The 27,729-nt window shown below is 38.2% G+C and overlaps 1 protein-coding gene across 1 annotated transcript in view; it reads right to left on the reverse strand.

Moving 5' to 3' along the window:
- LOC128640817 (mucolipin-3) overlaps positions 1–27,729 on the reverse strand; it is a 172,905-nt gene that overhangs the window by 107,015 nt on the left and 38,161 nt on the right. The window contains exons 2-3 of the mRNA XM_053693242.1: positions 15,347–15,514; positions 2,614–2,767 (exon numbers count right to left, since the gene is read on the reverse strand). Coding sequence (XP_053549217.1) covers positions 2,614–2,767; positions 15,347–15,514 — 322 coding nt within the window. The remainder of the gene's footprint in view (positions 1–2,613; positions 2,768–15,346; positions 15,515–27,729) is intronic.

Consider the following 27,729-nt stretch of genomic DNA (forward strand, 5'->3'; position numbering starts at 1 on the left):
AGCCTAACATCATTAACAGTGCTAAAACTGGGTTCTAAGTAAGTTTTTAAAAAGTTTTATACTGGATTTTTATATCAGTATCTGTGCATATTCTTCTTTATAGTAGTGTCTATTACATGCAGTTTAATGAAAATTAGTGTACACTGTCCCTTTAACACAATAACGTCTTAAAAGGTTATTTCCCAAAGAAAAAGAGCAGTGCTGGAGAGGTTGTAGAGAACAAGTTTTTCCCCCACTACTGGAAAAAGGCAGAAATTCTATTATTAGAGATTTTGGAAGCCCAGTTTCAATCAACTATCAATATCTTTGGTCAGGTCAGCCGGATATTTATGCAACACCGACATCACTATGGAGACCACCTTAAGGGAAAGTAAACACCTTGAGATTATTATATAAAGCGTTTAGTTATGTGTAATGAAACGACTTTGCAATAGATGTTCCATATTTATTTTGCCCCTTTTTATGTAGTTCAGCTATGAAAATTGAGCAATTTCTAATTCTCAGAACTGGAAATGCACCCGATGACTTTCAAGGCTAATTCTGCTACATATATATCCCTAATTAGCTTTATCAGATAACAACTGCAAAACAATTTACTTTATAGTAACTTTATGATCATGACTAGTCTTCTTATCTGTGGACTAAAGCCCAGATTGACTCCTCCAAATAAGGCCAAAGGTGGGTAGAGTTTGGCTAGTGAAAAATAATTGCAATAAAAACGATGTAATTTTGTTTTAAAAACGTTAAAACATGGCTGATATGTTATTCTATAGCAACACCACACAACACAAATTTCTTACTGCTACTACACAATTCCTAGATAGTAAAGGGCTTCTAGCATGGGATGTATTTTCTTTTTAATAGGCTGTAACTGCGGGGGGGGGGGGGGGGGGGGGCTACGATGAGCCACAAAAGTACTCCCCTTGACGAGTGGGAGGGATGAAGTGCTCTTAAAAGTTTTGTGAATCTTTGCCTCCTCCTAGTGGCCAGGAATTAAATCCCATGTTCAACTGCTTTGGTATTAGTTCCCAGGAGTAATGGGTCGTGGACTCTCACCACCTTATGAAAGAAATCTTGGTTCATTTAGTTTTTTCATTAAACTGCCCAGTATTTTGTAATCCTATGTTATTTACTAGGAAATGGTATATAAAAGTGAGCTTTATGGAACAGGCTGCATATGATAACTGGAATTAGACAGACTATATATTGTTTTAGCCTGTTACATTTTAGACAACAATATTTGTATGTTCCTAAATCTATTCATGAAAATAAAAGATTTAACAACATTTTAAAAAGGTTAAACACTCAAATCGAAATTAATTTTCATGATTTAAACAAAACATGCAATTTTAAAGGGACACTCAAGTCTAAATAAAACTTTCATGATTCAGCTAGAGCTGCAATTTCAAGAGATTATTTAATCTACTTCCATTATCAAATTATGCAGTCTTTTTATATTCAAACTTTCTGAGGGACAAGTTACTACTGGGCATGTGCATGAGTTCACAGTATATATGTATATAAAAGTCTGTGATTGGCTGGTGGCTGTCATATGATACTGGGGGGGCGTGGCAAATAAAAATACATTTTGAATTTTTTTAGAATGAAATCTACCACTCATTGTAAGTGTTATCTGAATTTTTAAAGCATTTTTAGGTTAAAAAGGGCAGAGTGTATATAATTACGACCTTAACGTTTGTCAAAATAATATGTATCTTATACTGTAGACAAAGAATGACTGTTTAGTTTTATGTGTTTAATTATGCATTTTGTCCCAAGCAATACTTTCATGAATACATCTTTATATTGTGTTATGTTATTTTGCTCTGAGGGAAAATAAAATAAAAAATAAAGCAAAACAAAGTCAGAGAAAGTTCTATTGCTTTGTTTTTTTATTCTGCATTTATTGATTCTGCATTTCTCCTGTGTTTAAAGGAACACTAAATATAGTAAAATTAAATAACTTACAGATACACAATAAAAAGACAAATAAACAGCACTGGATTTGAAATGAGCAGTAGAATATTTGCTGGGAAATGTAATCTAAATTAATCTAATTTTTCCCTCCCCTTGTACCATGTGACAGCCATCACCCAATCACAAAATGCCTATATGTATATATTGTGTACTTTGCACATGCTCAGTAGGAGTCGGAGCCTCGGAAAGTTGTTTTTATATTAAATTGCATGCTGTATCTGAATCATGAAACTTTAATTTAGACTTTAGTGGCCATTTAATGGTTCTTTAAATAACTTCCTAATTTACTTCTATTATCAAATTTACTTTGATCTCTTGACACCATATGACGGCAGTGTTTGCAACTATATTTGTAACAATGTTATACATTGTTGCAAACACTGCTGTCCTATAGTGTTCAACAGTCTGTAAAAATGTTCAAAATATTGCTATAGACAGTGTTAAGTACACGTGCACGCTCTTGAGCATACCCGGGTACAATCTTCAAAGCATAATTAAAGAACAATGTAAATTTGGTAACAGAAGTATATTGGAAAGTTGTTTAAAATGTTATGGTCTAACTGAATCATGAAAGTTGACTTTCATGTCCCTTTAAGGAAACAGATATATCAATTTTTGAAGATAAATGTTTATTACCAGTTAGAATTTCTGGGTTAATGTCAAAAGTTTCATTTCCAGGAAATATGCTCCCTTGTTTGTAGAAGCGTCTGCACACAGCCATGAATGCAGGTTCGGCACCTCCCCTCTCATAAGCGTGATTTCCAACCGATATGTTCCTTAATTCCAAAAACTGAGGAAAGGGAAAGACTTCATGAAACAGAAGGTTTTTTTTTTTTTTTTTTTTTAAAACAAATGTACTTATATACAGTATATCTATGACGATTACGAAGTTCGTCAATATTATTCAGCTACAGAACTTAGCATTGCGCGCAGCCGTTCACTCTTAAAGAATTTGCTGTTTCGTGAAGTAGTCGCATTCCTGCGCTACGGAATTTGGCGGTGTTATACAAATAAATTATAATAATAATAAAAATAATAATTCCAAAGCAACTAAGCTAAGGAGCGCATGTGCGGTATGTTTTTTTTATCAGACAGCTGACAGAACGTCACTTCTGTTCGCTAGTCTGATGAATTCGCTGCTCTGACAGAACACCCATCTGGGAGTTTTTGTAATTTTTTTTTATAGTTTTGCTTATTTTTTTAACCCCTTAAGGACCAAGCATTTCAGTCAATGAGGCCTATTTATCATATGTCTGTCGGACCTGATCCGACAGTGCGGATCAGGTCCGACAGACATTGCTGAATGAGGAGAGCAACACGCTCTCCGTATTCAGCATTGCACCAGCAGCTCTTGTGAGCTGCTGGTGCAACGCCGCCCCCTGCAGACTCGCAGCCAATGGGCCGCCAGCAGGGAGGTGTCAATCAACCCGATCGTACTTGATCGGGTTGAATTCCGACGATTCCTGTCCGCCTCATCAGAGCAGGCGGACAGGGTTATGGAGCAGAGGTCTTTACACCGCTGCTTTATAACTGGTGTTTCTAGCGAGTCTGCAGACTCGCCAGAAACACGGGGCATCAAGTTCCGTACGGAGCTTGATAGATAGGCCCCTAAAACTTTCTCAAAAGACCAGATAATTTTTAGCAATTTTGCCATCACTCCATTTAAATAGAAATAGAGCCTTGTATTTTATTTACCTATCAAAACTATATATATTTTTTTAGTACCATTTTGGTATATTTCGTGCTACATTTTCACTGTAAAATGTGATCATATTAGAAAAAAACAGAATTTATGCTTACCTGATAAATTACTTTCTCTAACGGTGTGTCCGGTCCACGGCGTCATCCTTACTTGTGGGATATTCTCTTCCCCAACAGGAAATGGCAAAGAGTCCCAGCAAAGCTGGTCACATGATCCCTCCTAGGCTCCGCCCACCCCAGTCATTCGACCGACGGACAGGAGGAAATATATATAGGAGAAACCATATGGTACCGTGGTGACTGTAGTTAGAGAAAATAATTCATCAGACCTGATTAAAAAATCAGGGCGGGCCGTGGACCGGACACACCGTTGGAGAAAGTAATTTATCAGGTAAGCATAAATTCTGTTTTCTCCAACATTGGTGTGTCCGGTCCACGGCGTCATCCTTACTTGTGGGAACCAATACCAAAGCTTTAGGACACGGATGAAGGGAGGGAGCAAATCAGGTCACCTAAACGGAAGGCACCACAGCTTGCAAAACCTTTCTCCTAAAAATAGCCTCCGAAGAAGCAAAAGTATCAAATTTGTAAAATTTGGCAAAAGTGTGCAGTGAAGACCAAGTCGCTGCCTTACATATCTGGTCAACAGAAGCCTCGTTCTTGAAGGCCCATGTGGAAGCCACAGCCCTAGTGGAGTGAGCTGTGATTCTTCCAGGAGGCTGCCGTCCGGCAGTCTCATAAGCCAATTGGATAATGCTTTTAAGCCAAAAGGAAAGAGAGGTAGAAGTCGCTTTTAGACCTCTCCATTTACCAGAATAAACAACAAACAAGGAAGATGTTTGTCTGAAATCTTTAGTAGCCTCTAAATAGAACTTTAGAGCACGGACAACGTCCAAATTGTGTAACAAACGTTCCTTCTTTGAAACTGGATTCGGACACAAAGAAGGTACAACTATCTCCTGGTTAATATTTTTGTTAGAAACAACTTTAGGAAGAAAACCAGGCTTAGTACGCAAAACCACCTTATCTGCATGGAACACCAGATAAGGAGGAGAACACTGCAGAGCAGATAACTCTGAAACTCTTCTAGCAGAAGAAATTGCAACCAAAAACCAAAACTTTCCAAAATAGTAACTTAATATCTATGGAATGTAAGGGTTCAAACGGAACCCCTTGAAGAACTGAAAGAACTAGATTTAGACTCCAGGGAGGAGTCAAAGGTCTGTAAACAGGCTTGATCCTAACCAGAGCCTGAACAAAAGCTTGAACATCTGGCACAGCTGCCAGTCTTTTGTGTAGTAAGACCGATAAAGCAGAGATCTGTCCCTTTAGAGAACTTGCAGATAATCCTTTCTCCAAACCTTCTTGAAGAAAGGAGAGAATCTTAGGAATTTTTATCTTATTCCATGGGAATCCTTTGGATTCACACCAACAGATATATTTTTTCCATATTTTATGGTAAATTTTTCTAGTTACAGGTTTTCTGGCCTGAACCAGAGTATCTATCACCGAATCTGAAAACCCACGCTTTGATAGAATCAAGCGTTCAATCTCCAAGTCGTCAGTTGGAGAGAGACCAGATTTGGGTGTTCGAATGGACCTTGAACAAGAAGGTCCTGTCTCAAAGGTAGCTTCCATGGTGGAGCCGATGACATATTCACCAGGTCTGCATACCAAGTCCTGCGTGGTCACGCAGGAGCTATCAAGATCACTGAGGCCCTCTCCTGATTGATCCTGGCTATCAGCCTGGGAATGAGAGGAAACGGTGGGAATACGTAAGCTAGGTTGAAAGTCCAAGGTGCTACTAGTGCATCTACTAGAGTCGCCTTGGGATCCCTGGATCTGGACCCGTAGCAAGGAACCTTGAAGTTCTGACGAGACGCCATCAGATCCATGTCTGGAATGCCCCATAATTGAGTTATTTGGGCAAAGATTTCCGGATGGAGTTCCCACTCCCCCGGATGAAATGTCTGACGACTCAGAAAATCCGCTTCCCAATTTTCCACTCCTGGGATGTGGATCGCAGACAAGTGGCAGGAGTGATCCTCCGCCCATTGAATTATTTTGGTCACTTCTTTCATCGCCAGGGAACTCTTTGTTCCCCCTTGATGATTGATATAAGCAACAGTCGTCATGTTGTCTGATTGGAACCTTATGAATTTGGCCTTTGCTAGTTGAGGCCAAGCTCTGAGAGCATTGAATATCGCTCTCAGTTCCAGAATGTTTAACGGGAGAAGAGACTCCTCCCAAGACCATAGACCCTGAGCTTTCAGGGATTCCCAGACCGCACCCCAGCCCACTAAACTGGCGTCGGTCGTGACAATAACCCACTCTGGCCTGCGGAAGCTCATTCCCTGAGACAGATGGTCCAGGGTCAGCCACCAACGGAGTGAATCTCTGGTCTTTTGATCTACTTGAATCATTGGAGACAAGTCTGTATAATCCCCATTCCACTGTTTGAGCATGCACAGTTGTAATGGTCTTAGATGAATTTGTGCAAAAAGAAACTATGTCCATTGTTGCAACCATCAATCCTATTACTTCCATGCACTGCGCTATGGAAGGACGAGGAACAGAATGAAGCACTTGACAAGAGCTTAGAAGTTTTGATTTTCTGACCTCTGTCAGAAAAATCCTCATTTCTAAGGAATCTATTATTGTTCCCAAGAAGGGAACTCTTGTTGACGGGGACAGAGAACTCTTTTCTTTGTTCACCTTCCATCCGTGAGATGTGAGAAAGGCTAGAACGATGTCCGTATGAGCCTTTGCCTTTGACAGGGACGACGCTTGTATTAGAATGTCGTCCAAGTAAGGTACTACTGCAATGCCCCTTGGTCTTAGAACCGCTAGAAGGGACCCTAGCACCTTTGTGAAAATCCTTGGAGCAGTAGCTAATCCGAAAGGAAGAGCCACAAACTGGTAATGTTTGTCCAGAAAAGCGAACCTTAGGAACTGATGATGTTCCTTGTGGATAGGGATATGTAGGTACGCATCCTTTAGATCCACGGTAGTCATAAATTGACTTTCCTGGATGGTGGGTAGAATCGTTCGAATGGTTTCCATTTTGAACGATGGTACCCTGAGAAATTTGTTTAGGATATTCAAATCCAAAATTGGTCTGAACGTTCCCTCTTTTTTGGGAACTACGAACAGATTGGAATAAAATCCCATTCCTTGTTCCTTTATTGGAACTGGGTGTATCACTCCCATCTTTAACAGGTCTTCTACACAATGTAAGAATGCCTGTCTCTTTATTTGGTTTGAGGATAAGTGAGACTTGTGGAACCTTCCCCTTGGGGGTAGTTCCTTGAATTCCAGGAGATAACCTTGAGAAACTATTTCTAGCGCCCAAGGATCCTGAACATCTCTTGCCCAAGCCTGAGCAAAGAGAGAAAGTCTGCCCCCCACCAGATCCGGTCCCGGATCGGGGGCTACTCCTTCATGCTGTTTTGTTAGCAGTGGCAGGCTTCTTGGCCTGCTTACCCTTGTTCCAGCCTTGCATTGGTTTCCAGGCTGGTTTGGGTTGTGAGGCATTACCCTCTTGCTTAGAGGATGCAGAATTAGAGGCTGGTCCATTTCTGCGAAAGGGACGAAAATTAGGTTTATTTTTAGCCTTAAAAGACCTATCCTGTGGAAGGGCGTGGCCCTTTCCCCCAGTGATGTCTGAAATAATCTCTTTCAAATCAGGTCCAAATAAAGTTTTACCTTTGAAAGGAATGTTAAGCAATTTTGTCTTGGATGACACATCCGCTGACCAAGACTTTAGCCAAAGCGCTCTGCGCGCCACGAAAGCAAACCCTGAATTTTTCGCCGCTATTTTTGCTAATTGCAAAGTGGCATCTAAAATAAAAGAGTTAGCCAATTTAAGTGCGTGAACTCTGTCCATAACCTCCTCATATGGAGTTTCTCTACTGAGCGACTTTTCTAGTTCCTCGAACCAGAACCACGCTGCCGTAGTGACAGGAACAATGCATGAAATTGGTTGTAGAAGGTAGCCTTGCTGTACAAAAATCTTTTTAAGCAAACCTTCCAATTTTTTATCCATAGGATCTTTGAAAGCACAACTATCTTCGATAGGAATAGTAGTGCGTTTGTTTAGAGTAGAAACTGCCCCCTCGACCTTGGGGACTGTCTGCCATAAGTCCTTTCTGGGGTCGACCATAGGAAATAATTTCTTAAATATAGGGGGAGGAACAAAAGGTATGCCGGGCTTTTCCCACTCTTTATTTACTATGTCCGCCACCCGCTTGGGTATAGGAAAAGCGTCGGGGGGCACCGGAACCTCTAGGAACCTGTCCATCTTGCATAATTTCTCTGGAATGACCAAATTGTCACAATCATCCAGAGTAGATAACACCTCCTTAAGCAGTACGCGGAGATGTTCTAATTTAAATTTAAATGTCACAACATCAGGTTCAGCTTGATGAGAAATTTTTCCTGAATCTGAAATTTCTCCCTCAGACAAAACCTCCCTCATGGCCCCTTCAGATTGGTGTGAGGGTATGACAGAACAATTATCATCAGCGTCCTCTTGCTCTTCAGTGTTTAAAACAGAGCAATCGCGCTTTCTCTGATAAGTAGGCATTTTGGATAAAAGATTTGCTATGGAGTTATCCATTACAGCCGTTAATTGTTGCATGGTAATAAGTATTGGCGCACTAGATGTACTAGGGGCCTCCTGCATGGGCAAAACTGGTGTAGACACAGTAGGAGATGATGTACTATCATGTTTACTCCCCTCATTTGAGGAATCATCTTGGGCAATATCATTATTTGTGGCACTACTGTCCTTACTTTGTTTGGACGCTATGGCACAATTATCACATAAATTTAAATGGGGAGACACATTGGCTTTCATACATATAGAACATAGCTTATCTGAAGGTACAGACATGTTAAACAGGCTTAAACTTGTCAACAAAGCACAAAAAACGTTTTAAAATAAAACCGTTACTGTCACTTTAAATTTCAAACAGAAAACACTTTATTACTGAATATGTGAAAAAGTATGAAGGAATTGTTCAAAAATTACCAAAATTTCACCACAGTGTCTTAAAGCCTTAAAAGTATTGCACACCAAATTTCAGAGCTTTAACCCTTAAAATAACGGAACCGGAGCCGTTTTTCAATTTAACCCCTATACAGTCCCAGATATAGTCTTTGCTAAGATCCAACCAAGCCCTGAGGGGAATACGATACCAAATGACGCCTTCTAAAAGCTTTTTCAGAGATTCTTAGATCCTCACACATGCATCTGCATGCCCTGCTCTCAAAAAACAACTGCGCATTAATGGCGCGAAAATGAGGCTCAGTCTATGACTAGAAAGGCCCCCTGACTGAAAAAGGTGTCCAATACAGTGCCTGCCGTTTTATAAACGTTCCCCAAGATTATAAATGCCAATTATTAGCCTAAATCTGAATAATATGCACAAATAAAGCAATCGATTTAGCCCATAAAAATGTCTACCAGTTTTTTAGCCCATAATAAGCCCTTTATTCTGTTTGTTTTTGACTAAGAAAATGGCTTACCGGTCCCCATGAGGGGAAATGACAGCCTTCCAGCATTACACAGTCTTGTTAGAAATATGGCTAGTCATACCTTAAGCAGAAAAGTCTGCTAACTGTTTCCCCCAACTGAAGTTACTTCATCTCAACAGTCCTATGTGGAAACAGCAACCGATTTTAGTTACTGTCTGCTAAAATCATCTTCCTCTTACAAACAGAAATCTTCATCCTTTTCTGTTTCAGAGAAAATAGTACATACCAGCACTATTTTAAAATAACAAACACTTGATAGAAGAATAAAAACTACATTTAAACACCAAAAAACTCTTAACCATCTCCGTGGAGATGTTGCCTGTGCAACGGCAAAGAGAATGACTGGGGTGGGCGGAGCCTAGGAGGGATCATGTGACCAGCTTTGCTGGGACTCTTTGCCATTTCCTGTTGGGGAAGAGAATATCCCACAAGTAAGGATGACGCCGTGGACCGGACACACCAATGTTGGAGAAAAAACTCACAAACTTTGAGGTTCTCACTGAAATTATGTACATACCGCTTGTGCAATAATAACACAAATTAATGTTAAAGATTGTTATAAGATAAGTGGCAAGTCTTACTGACACTAAATCACAAGATTGGGGGAGAGGAAAGTGGGGAGATAGTTAAAATATAACATTTATTGTGAAATGAATACTAAAAGTATGGGAAGCAACCACATTTAAAACACACACGATATATATGTTAACTAAGATAATAAAGATACAAGCATCTGTATCTATATAAATAATCTGGCTTATTTGGTATGGGTAGAATTGAAACCACATTGGGATTCTACACAGGAATTCAGAGTAATAGCTTTGTTGTTAATAATAATTACATTTTATGTTGTCATCAGTATTGGAGCATACATATAAGTTTATTATTGTCTCCAGAATAGCCCCATACATTTTTGTTATTCCAATGGGTGTTTAGTGATGTCCACCCTATTCTTATTATATTACTGGGTTCTATCCACTGGATTATAACACTAAAATTGTGTCATGTATCTTGAAACCAAGTTTCACAGAGTTTGTACATATAAATGCATGTTATATTTAAGTTTCACAGAGTTTGTACATATAAATGCATGTTATATCTAAGTTTCACAGAGTTTGTACATATAAATGCATGTTATATTTAAGTTTCACAGAGTTTGTACATATAAATGCATGTTATATCTAAGTTTCACAGAGTTTGTACATATAAATGCATCATGTTATGTCTAAGTTTCACAGAGTCTGTACATATAAATGCATGTTATGTCTAAGTTTCACAGAGTTTGTACATATAAATGCATCATGTTATGTCTAAGTTTCACAGAGTTTGTACATATAAATGCATGTTATATCTAAGTTTCACAGAGTTTGTACATATAAATGCATGTTATATCTAAGTTTCACAGAGTTTGTACATATAAATGCATGTTATATCTAAGTTTCACAGAGTTTGTACATATAAATGCATGTTATGTCTAAGTTTCACAGAGTTTGTACATATAAATGCATGTTATGTCTAAGTTTCACAGAGTTTGTACATATAAATGCATGTTATATCTAAGTTTCACAGAGTTTGTACATATAAATGCATGTTATATCTAAGTTTCACAGAGTTTGTACATATAAATGCATGTTATATCTAAGTTTCACAGAGTTTGTACATATAAATGCATGTTATATCTAAGTTTCACAGAGTTTGTACATATAAATGCATGTTATATCTAAGTTTCACAGAGTTTGTACATATAAATGCATGTTATATCTAAGTTTCACAGAGTTTGTACATATAAATGCATGTTATATCTAAGTTTCACAGAGTTTGTACATATAAATGCATGTTATATCTAAGTTTCACAGAGTTTGTACATATAAATGCATGTTATGTCTAAGTTTCACAAAGTAATAGACATAACATGCATTTATATGTACAAACTCTGTGAAACTCGGTTTCAAGATACATGACACAATTTTAGTGTTATAATCCAGTGGATAGAACCCAGTAATATAATAAGAATAGGGTGGACATCACTAAACACCCATTGGAATAACAAAAATGTATGGGGCTATTCTGGAGACAATGATAAACTTATATGTATGCTCCAATACTGATGACAACATAAAATGTAATTATTATTAACAACAAAGCTATTACTCTTAATCCCTGAGTAGAATCCCAATGTGGTTTCAATTCTACCCATAACATACCAAATAAACCAGATTATTTATATAGATACAGATGCTTGTATCTTTATTATATTAGTCAACATATATATCGTGTGTGTTTTTAATGTGGTTGCTTCCCATACTTTTAGTATTCATTTCACAATAAAAGTTATATTTTAACTATCTCCCCACTTTCCTCTCCCCCAATCTTGTGATTTAGTGTCAGTAAGACTTGCCACTTATCTTATAACAATCATATACTTTATATTTACTAATAGCTCTAGAGTGCTACATGTCTATTCTTTTTTCTTGTGGGGTTCCTTTTTACCTACCACAATTTTGTTCTAAAACTCTTATAATACACAGCACCAGTCTACTCAAACAATCGATATCTACTAAGTTCATGGTGAACAATGAATTCATTATTTGAGATATCAAGAGCTTTTTCATAAACCTTATGAAGGTAGTGCCATTGGTTTTTTTTTTTTTTTAATGTTAAAGATTCTCTGGGATCCCCTTTGATCAGACATAGCAGACATACATGGCTCTGCTATTGCTTTTTGATAAATAGAAGGCCGCTAATTGCAGCTGGGCACCACACATCTGAAATTCCTGGCAGTTAGCAGGAAGCTTGTAAGGTTAAGTTTAGCTGTAGTGTAGAGATTGCCCTCCTGGCTGATCCCTCCCACCCCCCTGATTCTTACCTGATCATTCCTAAACATCTCACTTCAATCCCTCACCCCCTGCTGGCCACCACCATTTTAGGTACTGGCAAACAGTCTGCCAATGTGAATCTTTAGTCCTTTTTTAAAATAAAAAAAATAAATTAAAAAAAAGTTAGTATTATTATTATATTCTACAGTTACCTTCCAACCTTCCTGATCCCTCCCAAATAGCTCTCTAACCTTCCCCCTCTAACTAGTTTCCACCATCTTAGGTATTGGCAGCTCTGTTTTCTATCCATGTATCTCTTTATTTACATTTAAAAAATCTGTATTGTAGCTGCCCCTCCTCATTTACCCCACCTCCCCTCTCCAAGCAATCATTTCCCCTACCCTCTGTTCCTCCTCTCCACTCTAGAAAACCCCTCTCTCCCTCCTTCTCCCTCCTTTCTGCTCTCAGTATTGATTTTTTTTCTGCAGTGTAGCGGTCCCACCCGTTCCCGCGATGGGCCTCCCACCCGCCTCCCTTCTAACCCTCCCACAACGATCGGACCACGATGCAGAGAGTCCGTCTCTGCCAGGGCTGGCTCAACCATGGAACCAAGTGGGTCCAAAAAACCCAGGCAACGCTTGATAATGGGCAGCACTTCAGTGAGAGCCAGTCACTGTCAGAATCAGACCACTCCTGTTCTCTGTCTCTTTGTGCATTACCTCATTTTGCACAAAAACGCAAGTGCATCTCTTACCTAACTTCCTTCCCACTTATTGTGCATAAGCATTGGTTGCATGCAGGTAGGCAGGCTTAGTAAGGTTAGAGTACGGTGCTGGTTGTTAAGGGGTTAATAACATTGTGCTGATTTTCAGACTCCTAGCCAAGCCCCACAGTGTTAGATGTATACATGTGTTTACAAACTACTACTGGCTCCAGTTTATGTTATCTGTCTTTTCATATGCAGGGAAGGGGGGGGAGTGTCTGCTCTCAGCCCCTTTCACTGGGTGACCCAGCCTAACCTCATCAACAGTGCTAAACTGGGAGCTTCTAAAGTAACATAACATACAACATAGGTGATCCATTTAATACTAGCAATCATATCCATGAATTTTGTTTCTAGACAGAAATGTATCCAAACATTTTTTAAATGTATCTAGGGTATTGGCATTCACTACCTCCTTTGGTAATGAGTTCCACAATTTTATTGCTCTTACAGTGAAAAAATGTTCCTTTCCTCCAACCTTATATTGTGACGTCTTGTCACAAACAATTTTCTTGGACTAAACAGAGCTTCTGCCATCTCTGTATATGGGCCTTGAATATATTTATATAAAGTAATCATGTCACCTCTAAAGCGCGTTTTTTCTAAAGAAACCAGACCCAGTTTGGCTAGCCTCTCCTCATAGCTTAAAATCTCCATTCCCCTTATTAAGTAAAAGTTTTACACTTTTTAGATCAGTATTTGTGCATATTCTTCTTTATAGAAGTAATGTCTATTAGATGCAGTCATTTAAAAATTACTGTGTTTGGGGCCCACTGATGATCTCCCTAATTTTCATCTTATGTGTTGAGCTGAGTTCCATTTGTCAGTTGCTCTGGCCCATGACCATTTCACTTTGTATGGGTTCTTTTATACTTAGGCCCTGATTGCAGCCACAAGTTAAAAAATGTCACTACCGGTTTTCTTGTCTTCTACAATAAATGCGACCCACTGGTCTTATACTCAATCTTGTCTCTGTGTTTTTATTATGTTTTATTATAATTACTTAGTTTAATTGTTATTTGGGTTAAGTTTATTAAGTCAACAACTCAGGGCAATAGGGCATTTAATACCTTATGAATTTCACATGAGTAGTAGATTTTTTTTCTGACAATTTATTTTCCTTCTCACTGCATCCTGTGACAGCCATCAGCCAATCATAAAGTGCATACATGTATATTCTGTGACTGTTGCACATGCTCAGTAGAAGTTGGTGACTCAGAAAGAGTGCATATAAAAAGATTGTGCACATTTAGATAATGGATATGAATTGGAAAAGTTGTTTAAAATTGTGAGCTCTATCTGAATCATGAGAGTTTAATTTTGACTTTAGTGGTCCTAAAGTCATTGACAAGTTCTCCTCTTTTTCAGTTAGCTCACATGTAGCACAAACGCGCTTTTATTGAAAAATCCCAAATCTGTTTGTTGTGGGTATCTAAAAATAGTTGGGGAACCGAAAAAAAAAAAAAAAAAAAAATGCCTAAAGCTCTCATTAGGTGAAAAGTAATTTATACTTCAGTCTTCATGATGTTGCTTTATGGAACTATTTCTTCAGAGGTTATCATGAATGCTGTATAGTATGTAAAATACGGTCACATATAGGATGACTGTAAATCTGGCCAGAAGGAAAATACTTTTCCAGTAAAGACTGAACTTTCTGCAATCATAAGATCACTAAAGCAAAAGGAAACTTGCTTGAGGGGGGAAATGGTCATTTGTTTGTAATATATTTTATATTTGATGTTTTGTATCTTTTAAATAATTTTTTTTTACGGTTTCCAGTACTATTAATGATAATAAAGAAAGCTGTTTAACTCTTTTGCTGCTAAGCCTTTATCACACCCCAAAGCTAAGCCAATATTAAATTTTTTTCACCCTGGGTAGCGCTTGCTGATTGGTGGCTACATTTAGCCACCAATCAGCAAGTGCTACCCAGGTGCTGAACCAAAGATGCTGAAATCAATCATAAAGAATTATGGCTATGCTGAACATTGGCATTAGTCCACCCATGTCCAACTCCTGTTTTGTAAATAAGAGATTCATGACTGCTCAACTGCTTATAACAACTTCATAAGTTACAATTACAGTTTGCAATTATTTTCTGTATTTCAAACCTTCTCTATTTACCATTTTGGATGTTTCATTTAAAGGGACATGAAACCAAAATGTCCAAATTACTTATAATGAAATTTGTGTTGTTCTCATGTTATTCTTTCTTGAAGAGATATCTAGATAGGTAGCGTGCACATGTCTGGAGCAGTGCTGTCATCTAGTGCTCTCACTAATGTACAACATTCCTACAAAACTGCTGCCATATTGTGCAGCAGACACGTGCACACTCCTGAACTTACCGTCCTGCTTTTCCCCAAAGGATAAAAAGAAAACAAAGAAAATTTGATAATAGAAGTAGATTAGAAAGTTGTTTAAAATTGTATGTTCTATCTGAATCATGAAAGAAAGATTTTGGATTTTAGGTCCCTTTAAGTTTTTGGAAAATACATATACCATAGGATATAGCTTAAAACTTAAAATACCAATACCTTTTTTTCCTTACCCGGTTAATTGCAAAGGAGAGATGATCATAAACCTCTTCCCGTCTGTAGACTGCGTAAGTGTCGTCCTTCCCATCCCTATAATCTTTCAGGAACAGGTGCTTGAAGGCTATAGTGTTCTCTTCTTTAAAAGCAACTACCAGCTGGTTACTGAGTCCGAATAAAACAAGCTAAAAGATAAAAGCATAAGTTGAATAATTTAGACCAAATAATAATTTGTTACCATAACTAACCATATTGTATTAGATTGAACTATTAATACGGTTACATCACTTTGCTCCCGGACATGTATTTAGAAATGTAGGGCTAAAGTATCTTTAGGTCACAAATAAATACTTTCCTTGTTCAATTAAAAAAAAAAAAAAAAAGGAAACTTTCAAAATTTCCCAAAGGATTGGTTTGATTTCCGAATAAAGGAGTCAAACTCAGAAGCGTAGAAATGTGTTTAAATGGACATTAATGAAAGCATTTAATTTTTGCATTACTGACCGTAGATAACTAAGCCGCAAGTAATGCAGCGCCAGAACAGGAAACCGCCAGTCTATCAGGAGCAGTGATCACACAACCGTCAATCACAGTGTTCTGCTTGAGAGCTGCAATGCTTGTCGCTCCCACAGTCTTAAAATGTGTTTAACACATTTTTAGAGGTTAAAAGGACATTAAATACTTTGAGATTGTAATATAAATGTTTAGTTATGTGTAGTGGATTTTTTTTTTTAACCATTTTCACGTAATTTGTCTCTGAAAAACGTACGCATTTCATGCCTGAGACAATGGCACTTCATCAGGGTTAACACCCCCCACAGCTTCAAATTTATACATACAAATTTTAACCCTTACATGTCAGTAACTATGTCATATATATGTACAGTATCATAGTATACGCACACAAATATGTGTATGTATATATATATATATATATATATATATACACATATATATATATACATACATACATACATAAAATATTGTTTTTCCCATAGAAAACCTCTGAATTACATTGTTTCCAATGCAGCAAATGATTCTGGGTAAGATATGCAAATAAGGTTTACAATGGCACACCTTTTTATTTCAAGTCTGCTTTTTAGCAGATTCCCTTTACGCCAAAGCATCGCTGTTCACACAGCTTATAAGCTTAGCTAGGGTTAGCTAGGGTTAGTGCAGTGATTCATAACCATCCTAGGACAGACTGTTTTGTGGTTTTTGCCACTCATCAGCTGGGAGTAGGTTTGAATCACTGCTTTCGGGCAAAATACAACAACATTTAAAACTAACACAACTTCACCCAGCATTGATTCAAACATGAAGTAAAAAGTTGTGTCATTGTGAATCTAATTTGCATATATTACCCAGAATCCTTTGCTGCATTGGAAACAATGTAATTCAGAGGTTTTCTGTGGGGAAAAAAAAGCCTTCTGGCCTGTCTAGATTTGTTAATGAACTACACAATGAGTTATTTTCTCTATATTTTGTGCGTAGTGGAGGATTTTAAACTCACATTTTACCTCCCCCTAATTTTAAATGTTGTTGTATATATATATATACATATATATATATATATACATATATATATATATATATATACATATATATATATATATATACATATATATATATATATATATATATATATATATATATATATACATATATATATATATATATATATATATACACATACATATATACATATATATATACATATATATATATATACATATACACATACATATATACATATATATATATACATATACACATATATATATATATACACACATACATACATACACACACACAATACATATATATATATATATATATATATATATATATATATATATATATATATATACACACATACATATACACACACACACATATACATATATATATATATATATATATATATATATATATATATATATATACACACACACATACAGTTGTGCTTATAAGTTTACATACCCTGGCAGAATTTATGATTTCTTGGCCATTTTTAAGAGAATATGAATGATTACACAAAAACTTTTCTTTCACTCATGGTTAATGTTTGGCTGAAGCCATTTATTATCAATCAACTGTGTTTACTCTTTTAAAAACATAATGACAACTGAAAATAACCAAAAGGACCCTGATCAAAAGTTTACATACCCTGGTGATTTTAGCCTGATAACATGCACACAAGTTGACAAAAAGGGGTTTGAAGGTAACCATCCTCACCTGTGATCTGTTTGCTTGTTATTAGTGTGTGTGTATAAAAGGTCAATGAGTTTCTGGACTCCTGACAGACCCTTGCATCTTTCATCCAGTGCTGCACTGACGATTCTGGATTCTGAGTCATGGGGAAAGCAAAAGAATTGTCAAAGGATCTGCAGGAAAAGAAAGTTGAACTGTATAAAACAGGAAACGGATATAAAAAGATATCCAAGGAATTGAAAATGCAAATCAGCAGTATTCAAACTCTAATAAAGAAGTGGAAAATGAGGGGTTCTGTTGAGACCAAACCACGGTCAGGTAGACCAACTAAAATTTCAGCCACAACTGCCAGGAAAATTGTTCTGGATGCAAAGACAAACCCACAAATAACTTCAGAAATACAGGACATGTGGTGTGGCTGTTTCAAGATGCACAATAAGGAGGCACTTGAAGAATGATGGGCTGCATGGTTAAGTCGCCAGAAGAAAGACATTACTACGCAAATGCCACAAAGTATCCCGTTTACAATATGCCAAACAGCACAGAGACAAGCCTCAAACCTTCTGGCACAAAGTCATTTGGAGTGATGAGACCAAAATTGAGCTTTTTGGCCACAACCATAAATGCTACATTTGGAGAGGAGTCAACAAGGCCTATGATGAATGGTACACCATTCCTACTGTAAAACACGGAGGTGGATCGCTGATGTTTTGGGGATGTGTGAGCTACAAAGGCACAGGAAATTTGGTCAGAATTGATGGCAAGATGAATGCAGTATGTTATCAAACAGAACACCTCATTTTCCACTTCTTGATTAGAGTTTGAACACTGCTGCTTTGCATTCTCAATTCCTTGGATATCTTTTTATATCCCTTTCCTGTTTTATACAGTTCAACTACCTTTTTTCCCACAGATCCTTTGACAATTCTTTTTCTTTCCCCATAACTCAGAATCCAGAAACGTCAGTGCAGCACTGGATGAAAGATGCAAGGATCTGTCTGGAGTCCAGAAACTCATTGACCTTTGATACACACACACACACTAATTACAAGCAAACAGATCACAGGTGAGGATGGTTACCTTTAATAGACATTCAAACCCCTTTGTGTCAACGTGTGTACATGTTATCAGGCCAAAATCACCAGGGTATGTAAACTTTTGATCAGGGTCATTTGGGTAGTTTATGTTGTCATTATGAATTAAAAAGAGTACACAGTTGATTGATAATAAATGGCCTCAGCCAAACACTAACCATGAGTGAAAGAAAAGTTTTCGTGTTATCATTCATATTCTCTGAAAAATGGCCAAGAAATCATAAATTCTGCCAGGGTATGTACAATTATGAGCACAACTGTAAATATACACACACACACATTAAATATAATATATTTGTTTTTTTATTAATAAAAAGTGTTCTATATATATATAAAAATAAATAGTCTTCATTATCATGGGTGTGTTAAACAAAACACAGAAGCAAAGCTATTTATAATTCATGAAAACATCAATGATTCATGGTCAAGTGCACTAAACCAAACATTTTGCTATAAACTGCTATTGCTGATAGTAATACAAATTAATTCCCTTAATTCTAGTATTCGATCAGCCAATCAGATTGAGCTCGCATTCTATTGGCTGATCGGAACAGCCAATAGAATGCGAGCTCAATCTGATTGGCTGATTGGATCAGCCAATCGGATTGAACTTGATTCTGATTGGCTGATTCCATCAGCCAATCAGAATTTTCCTACATAGATAAAAAATGCAACACAAAATCATAACAAGCAACACAATATAAAAACATATAAATATCAATGTCAGAAAAAAAAAACACAGTAAAAGAAATAAAGTCCATAAAACCAATATAACAAGATGATCCCAATGAGGAGGCAGCACTCTGTCAAAGGACGGCTATCCTGGTATTCATAATCTGGAAAAGGTAAAAAACAGAGGCGCCATCATGGCCTAGTACCACCAAAACATGTGTATATAGATATACAGGTAGATGTGTGTTCACAATTAATGAGTTGGTATCAACTCATTAATTGTGAACACACATAGGTGTGAGCCTTAATTGGTTGTCCAATCATAGAAACACAGAACACTTGCTGTTGTGATATATCACATTTTGTGAATACTGCACCATTTTCTTGCTGGTTGCTGTGGATTGCCCAGTGTCTATAGTCTACTGGGCGACGGTTTGGTCCCAGTTTGCTGAGATTGTACCTGTAGGTGCTTGATATCCTGTAAGTATAATCTTATGGTTACACTTTCCCTTGTTTAAATGATATTGGGCCATGTTGGTTTGCCTCTCCTGCTCTCCTAGGCACAAGACCATAGGCCTTTCCAAGGAACTCTGATTGTATCTACGCTGAGGATAATCAGTGAGCAGGACTACTGTGAAGCTCCAGCCTGCTCCACTAGCACCGTTGGGTGCTTTCTGTTTGCGAGTATCCACATCTACCTGTATATCTATATACACATGTTTTGGTGGTACTAGGCCATGGTGGCGCCTCTGTTTTTTTACCTTTTCCAGAACATGACAAAACAAGTCCGGCCGTGTAGGACAAGACTTTAAAAGGTGGCCCTGTAACCCACAATAGAGGCAGAGCCCCTCCCTCCTCCTAAAGGCCCTCTCCGCCACGGAGAGATGCATGAATCCCAACTGCATTGGCTCAGCAGTACCTGGTGACTCGGGACCAGGAGGCATGGGAGGAGAGGGAGGCATGGGTGGGAATGAACAGGTAGGAGACAACGTAACAGGAGGCTTTCGCAAGTGCTCCTTGAAAGAGGGCCTCTCACTTAATCTGATGTCAATTAGGATTAAAAAAGACACCAATACTTCGAGATCCTCTCGTAAATCTCTGGCAGCAACTTCGTCTTTAATCGCATCAGAGAGCCCATGAAAGAAGGTGGCAACAAGGGCTTCATTGTTCCAACCTACCTCTGCGGCAAGCGTACGGAACTAAATGGCATACTGAGCAACAGATCTTGTACCTTGCTGAATGGACATGAGTCGTTTAGCAGCATAGGAGGAGCTAGCCAGAACATCAACAAATTCAGGGTAATTTGAAATCAAATTTATTTACAGGTTTATTAGTCTCCCACAAGGGATTAGCCCAGGCAAGAGCTGTGTCAGAGGGTAACAAGATGAGAAATCCCACCTTAGCTCTTTCAGAGCAGAGGGAAACGCCTGAGGTAACGTCTCAAAGTAAATGCCCACCTGGTTCAAAAACCCTCTGCATTGAATAGGATCGTCTCCATATCGCTGAGGTAGAGGTGCAGAACCGGACATGCTCTTGGTAGGACTAGGTGCAGCAGTGGAAACAGGAGCAGCCATAACTTGTGGGACACTCTGGTCCAAATGTGCAGTGCGAGTCAGCAGGGTTTGCAGGGCTAGTGTAAATTGATCCAAGCAGTGATCCTGTTCATCCATCCTGGAAATGATGGTAGGTAAAGGTGGGTTATTATCACCATCAGGATTCATGGCCCTTGCGTAATGTCAGGGTGCCAGGAATCAGACTGAGACAAGAAGTGCAAAAATAATCACACCTTTATTAATAGCAAAAAATAATAAAAAGTCCACAAGTCTTAAATGCTGTGTAATACGGCGATGTTATGGCGTAAAGGGAAGTCTGCCTTAAAAAACAGGCTAAAAGTAAAAGAATCCTTTTTTTGTGGGAATAGCAAGACTTCTGACTTGTCTAGATTTGTAAATGGGTTACACAATAAATTATTTTCCCTACTTTTTGTATTTAGTGGATGATTTTAAACTCAATTTTCGCCTCCCCACAATTTTAACTGTTGTTGTATTTTGCCCAGAAATCAACTTTACCCAGCAGTGATTCAACCTACTCCCAGCTGATGAGTGGCAAAAAGCACGAAACAGCTGTCCTGGGATTGGTCTGAATCACTGTACTAACCCTAGCTAAGCTTAAAAGCTGTGTAATACGGCAATGCTATGGCGTAAATGGAAGTCTGCCTTAAAAAGCAGGCTAAAAGTAAAAAAGTGAGTCATTGTGAACCTCATTTGCATATCTTACCCAGAATCCTTTGCTGCATTGGAAACAATGTATTCATAGAGTTTCTGTGGGAAAAGCAAGTCTTCTGACTTGTCTAAATTTGTAAATGGGTTACACAATGAGTTATTTTCTCTACATTTTGTATTTAGTGGAGGATTTTAAATTCACTTTTTGCCTCCCCACAATTTTAATTGTTGTTATATATATATATATATATATATATATATATATATATATATATATATATATATACTTAGACCATATTCTGCTATGTGCATTGGAAATTGAAATACTTACAAGACAAACACAGTATAACATTTTATTAAATACTAGCCCTAAAGCCCGTGTACATGGGCCATTTTCTGCAGGGCAGTGCACCCACCCGCCCATGTTCCCGTCTGGTCACGCCCCTGCTGTGCCCACTCCCGCCCGGTCACACCCCCATCACGTCCGCTCCCGCATGGCCAAGCCCTCAGTCATGCCTCCACAACCGATCACGTCCACCCACTCTGGTGTCTGATCCTCAGTTACAGTGTCAATGGCCAGGTATGTTTGTCACACGCAGTCGCTACTGCGCATGACAGCTGCGGACAAACATACCTGTCCTTTTATTATATAGGATGAATATTGCAGAAATACGTTTTTACATGTCTTCATTTACGTAACTGCAAAGGGCTCCAATACACTTCTTTATATGTGTACATATGTATTTATATAAAACAAGCAAGAAAAATCACAGTAAAGCGCACAGAACAATTGTCTATAAATCAGTAAATGTCTTTCAGTTAAAAGATCACAATGTGTAGTCCACAATGTGCTGTGATCCGAATAAATGGTGAATTGAGTTAAAAACAAATGTGCTCACCAGACTTTACCTCAATCCTATGAGGTAAGTAAAATGTTCAATCCTGGAGAGTAACAGGGAGAGTATTCCACCCTTAGAACTCCTCCTGGTCTCGTCTTGTTGCATGAGTAATTGCTAGTTGTCTCAGTGTGACTCAACTCGGTTTCATAAACAAAGCTGGGAATACGACAGTTAAAAGAATAGACGCGGCAGTCTTGACTTGTTGCTATGGTCGTTGCCATAGATGCGGCGGTGGTTCAGAGCGTGCGGCGATGACGTCATCGCCACACGCTGTCTCTCTCTCCTGGATGCCGCTCCTGATTGCACCTGTGTGTCCTCCTTGGCACCAATCTGCGCCTATGTAAAACTCTATTTCCCTTACTACACTGCCTAATTATAGGTGTTACTGTGTGTGCTCCTGGGTGCTGTATTTCTTATATTGCTGGGTTGCCATATCTTTACTGAACTCTGCCTGTCTGACTACTCTGCTTGCTTAACCCTTGTACTGCTGGATTGCCATATCGTTACTGAACTCTGCCTGTCTGACCACTCTGCCTGCTTAACCCTTTTACTGCTGGATGGCCATATCGTTACTGAACTCTGCCTGTCTGACCACTCTGCCTGCTTAACCCTTGTATTGCTGGATTGCCTTATCATTGCTGAACTCTGCCTTTCTGACCATTCTATTGGTTTACCCCTGAACTGTTATGCTGCTGGATTTTCTTTGATGCTGACACCTGCCTGTTCCTGACCATTCTATATTTGTTTACCCCTGAACTGTTTTACTGCTGGATTTCCTTTGTTGCTGACACCTGCCTGTTCCTGACCATTCTATTGGTTTACCCCTGAATTGTTATACTGCTGGATTGCCTCTGCCTGTCTTGACCATTCTCTGCCTTCATCTTATTGCTGTGAAGGACTACCCTGTCTACCGTGAGTACTGCTTACCTCATTTAATAAACTCACTCTGTTCTGGGATATTTCCTATCCTTCCATTTGACGCCGGTAAAAGAAGACTACTGGCCAAGTTTTTTCTGATAGAGAAATAAGCACATTGAGGATTACACATTGGGATCTTTTAACTGAAAGACATTTACTGATTTTTAGACAATTGTTCTGTGTGCTTTACTGTGATTTTTCTTGCTTGTTTTATACATCTAACAGTGTAAGGGGTACACTTTATCAGCTGAAGCTACAGCTTATTTGATTTTACGGATTTAAAGTTGCTTATATGTATTTATATTTATGATAATGCTCATTTTATAGAGAAATTTACTGGCACAATTTGGTTTTCATTTGGAATTATACGACTTTTAGCGCTTGTGTTTTCTTACCTTTGTTTATATGTATTTATATGTGTATATATGTATACACATATAAATACATAAATACAAATATACACATATAAATACATAAATACAAATATACACATATAAATACAAATCTACACATATAAATACAAATATACACATATAAATACATAAATACAAATATACACATATAAATACAAATCTACACATATAAATAAATAAATACAAATATACACATATAAATACAAATATACACATATAAATACAAATATACACATATAAATACATAAATACAAATATACACATATAAATACAAATCTACACATATAAATACATAAATACAAATATACACAGATTTTTTTATGTGTTTTGTGCAACTTTTAAGTTTTGTTAAAGTTAGCCAGAGCTCTCAGGACGTCGTAATCATTCTAGTGTAAATTGTGATTGTGCTCAAGTGATCGTGTTTACTTTCAACTCGTAAAAACAGCGGCAAGCACGACGAGTATAAACACTTGCGATAAACCCCTTATCGCTTGAAACGCAAACATTTGCGCTCCACTCATAATTTGGGCCATAATCAGCTATTTCATACACAAAAACGAACCCAAAGAACCCCACCCCATACATTTTATACTCTGCAGCTGAAAACATATTTAGGGAAAAACAGTTTTTACTGTACGCACATTGCGGCCTGAGGGCCAAAAACAAGCCCTTTTCATCATGCAGGGGGGATTGCAGATTAAACTCTGTTTTTGGCGATCCCCCACACTACAGGTTGGTGGCCTAGTAGCAGCACTTCCAGGCTCCATGTCAGTGCTGGTGATGTCACCACGTATGCATGTGGTGACATCACAAAGGGGGCAAAACCGGGAAGCTTTGTGTAGCTGCGAGGGAGCTGGAAAGGGGGAGGTTCTTCAAACCCCTCAATCTCAGCTCCCTTAGCAGCAACAAACCTCCAAGACCTCTCATTTGAAAGAGAATTGACCTGCTCTTTTAAATTATCATGGGAATTGCTTGGGATTGGATCATTATATGTACAATAAAAAATCTGGTATCTCTAGAGAGCCCTAATAAAGTTTATTATCTAGCAGACAAAAAAAGAATTTTGTCTGTATAGTCAGGTGATCACTGGTAACAGTATACACTTTGCAAAAAAAGTACTTTTTTTTTTGTACTGCGCATTGGGGCCTCTCTAATCTATATTATAACCCCCAAAAGCCTGTATGAGCCCCTATTTCACATGTTACTACCCATGATGCCAATTTAGCAAGGTGATCACAATAACAGCAGTGTTCTCTTGGCCATTTTCAATATTATTTACTAAAGTCTAAGTGAAAATGATAAATTCTTTTTTTTTTTATACAGTTTTTGCTGCAGCTATCTCACATGCCATGAATTATAAAAAAAATAATAGTATATTGTGAATATGCTGGGCTTGCTGAAGAAAACAATATATAATGTATGTGGGTCCCTCACTGACATTTGACTTACAATAGGGTTTAAAGGACCAGTCAACACAGCAGATTTGCATAATCAACAAATGCAAGATAACAAGACAATGCAATAGCACTTAGTCTGAACTTTAAATGAGTAGTAGATTTTTTTTTCTTAGAATTTTAAGTTATGTTTTTTTCACTCCCCCTGTACCATGTGACAGCCATCAGCCAATCACAAATGCATACACGTACCATGTGACAGCCATCAGCCATTCACAAATGCATACACACTTATTCTTGCACATGCTCAGTAGGAGCTGGTGACTCAAAAAGTTTAAATATAAAAAGACTGTGAACATTTAGTTAATAGAAGTAAATTGGAAAGTTATTTAAAATGGCATGCTCTATCTGAATAATGAAAGATTAATTTTGATTGAGTGTCTCTTTAAATGTGGGTAGCAAAAAAAAAAAAATTGGCTCAGGGTTAAGGTAGTATAAAGTGAATTACTTTGCAATTCTTATCTGTTAAAGACAATTAGGGGAAAATATGTAGCAGTGTTAGCTTTGAGAAGTCAACAGGGTGCATTTCCAGCTCTGGGAATTTAAAAAGACACAATTTCCAAAGTTAATAGAACCGGCAAAATAAATACTGAAAGTATATTGCAAAGTTGTCTTATTACGTATAACTAAACATTTTCTATGAAAATCTCAAGGTGTTTACTTTCCCTTTAACCTTATGCACTAAGTTGCTGAAACTAGGGGGCTAGCTCTGTATTGCATGAGGCTTGCAGAAGCGGTTAAAAAGACAGAGGCGGCTCTATTATTAGGCCAAATAAGCAATCGCCTAAGACCTCCCTCATGATGGGGCCTCGCACAGGAGCATAGGGAAATATGCCCTTTTTTCTCAGATTAAACAGGTGTTGGTGGCATATAGTAGCCCAGCCCATTGGCTTCCTCCAAGCACAGTCATATAGTTTAATATTCATAGGCGTGAGCAGGGGGGTGGAACAGAGGAATCCAGACGCACCATTATGCAGGGATTCCTGCTGTGTTTAATGAATGCCTTGTTCAGCTGAATTGTGAGGTGAAGGAACTGCAGACAGCAGCCAAGCAATATGGGCTCCCACTTCAGCTGCATGTACAGTTATTCACTTGACTTTATCTGCCTGGCTGATATGTTTGGTAGTAACGCTCATTACTTTTCTCCATACTTCCCTCCCATGCAGCAAGAGAGCACTGAACTAGAGGGCAGTGTGACAGTTGCTCCCTCCTCAGTCACTCACTTTAGCTGAGCTGCCGGTGTTCTAAAGCTAGTTGTCTACCGCGTAGGAATGTGACTACCGCGTCACTTCCGGTGACTTTAATCAGCTGCTGGAGGTTTGTGGCACTCACTGCTCATGCGCTAGAGTCCCAACCTCCTACAAACAGCTGTTTAAGGCAGAATAGCTGACAACTTACTTGAGAACATCGGTGTTGTAAAGTAAGTTGTGTACCGCGTAGGAATTGGCGCCTGATCGTTCTGTCCTTCTCTCCATAACATAGATTTTATTTTGCAATACTTTTGAAATAGTTTTTACTTGCTGTATTTATTTCTTTTTTTGCCGTTCTATACCTTTATAGCAATATCGCAAATTAGTCAACGCTGTACTGTGCTGTATTTTTGTGTTTTCTGAATGATCATTTCCTAAAGCCTCCAATATAATCCTCAGTCGTTTTTACCTCGTTATGAATTATCTGACTTCTTGCTTCCACCAATGTCTAATGGAGGCTTTAGGAAATGATCATTCAGAAAACACAAAAATATAATACACAAAAATACAGCACGGTACAGCGTTTACTAATTTGAGATATTGCTATAAAGGTATAGAACAGCGAAAAAGTTTTTACTTGCTGTATTTAGTTCCTATTTCAAAATGATTGCAAAATGAAATCTGTGTTATGGAGAGGACAGAGAGCGATCGGGCGGTAATTCCTACGCGGTAGACAACTTACTTTAGAACACCGGCGTTCTAAAGTAAGTTGTCAGCTGTTTGTAGGAGGTTGGGCCTCCAGTGAGCGCTGTTTATTGTGCCTTAAACATGCGCAGAGAGCGCCACAACCCTCCAGAAGCTGACTACACGTCACCGGAAGTGACGCGGTAGTGAAATTCCAATGGTAGACATATTAATTTAAGACACTTCACCGGAAGTGACGCGGTAGTGAAATTCCAATGGTAGACATATTAATTTAAGACACTTCACCGGAAGTGACGCGGTAGTGAAATTCCAATGGTAGACATATTAATTTAAGACACTTCACCGGAAGTGACGCGGTAGTGAAATTCCAATGGTAGACATATTAATTTAAGACACTTCACCGGAAGTGACGAGGTAGTGAAATTCCAATGGTAGACATATTAATTTAAGACACCGGCAGTACTTTGTGAGGCTGTGAGCCCTCCCCTTGCTTTAGGCAAATTGTTATTGGCAGCCACATAGTGAGCAGTTGCAGGCTGTGTTTGTATTAACCCACTAGATACCAGAAAACATTGTGAACAATTGCATATGTTGCTTGTGATGGCTGGCAAATACAAGT

The sequence above is a fragment of the Bombina bombina genome, chromosome 10, assembly GCF_027579735.1.
Source record: "Bombina bombina isolate aBomBom1 chromosome 10, aBomBom1.pri, whole genome shotgun sequence".
Lineage (NCBI taxonomy): Eukaryota > Metazoa > Chordata > Amphibia > Anura > Bombinatoridae > Bombina > Bombina bombina.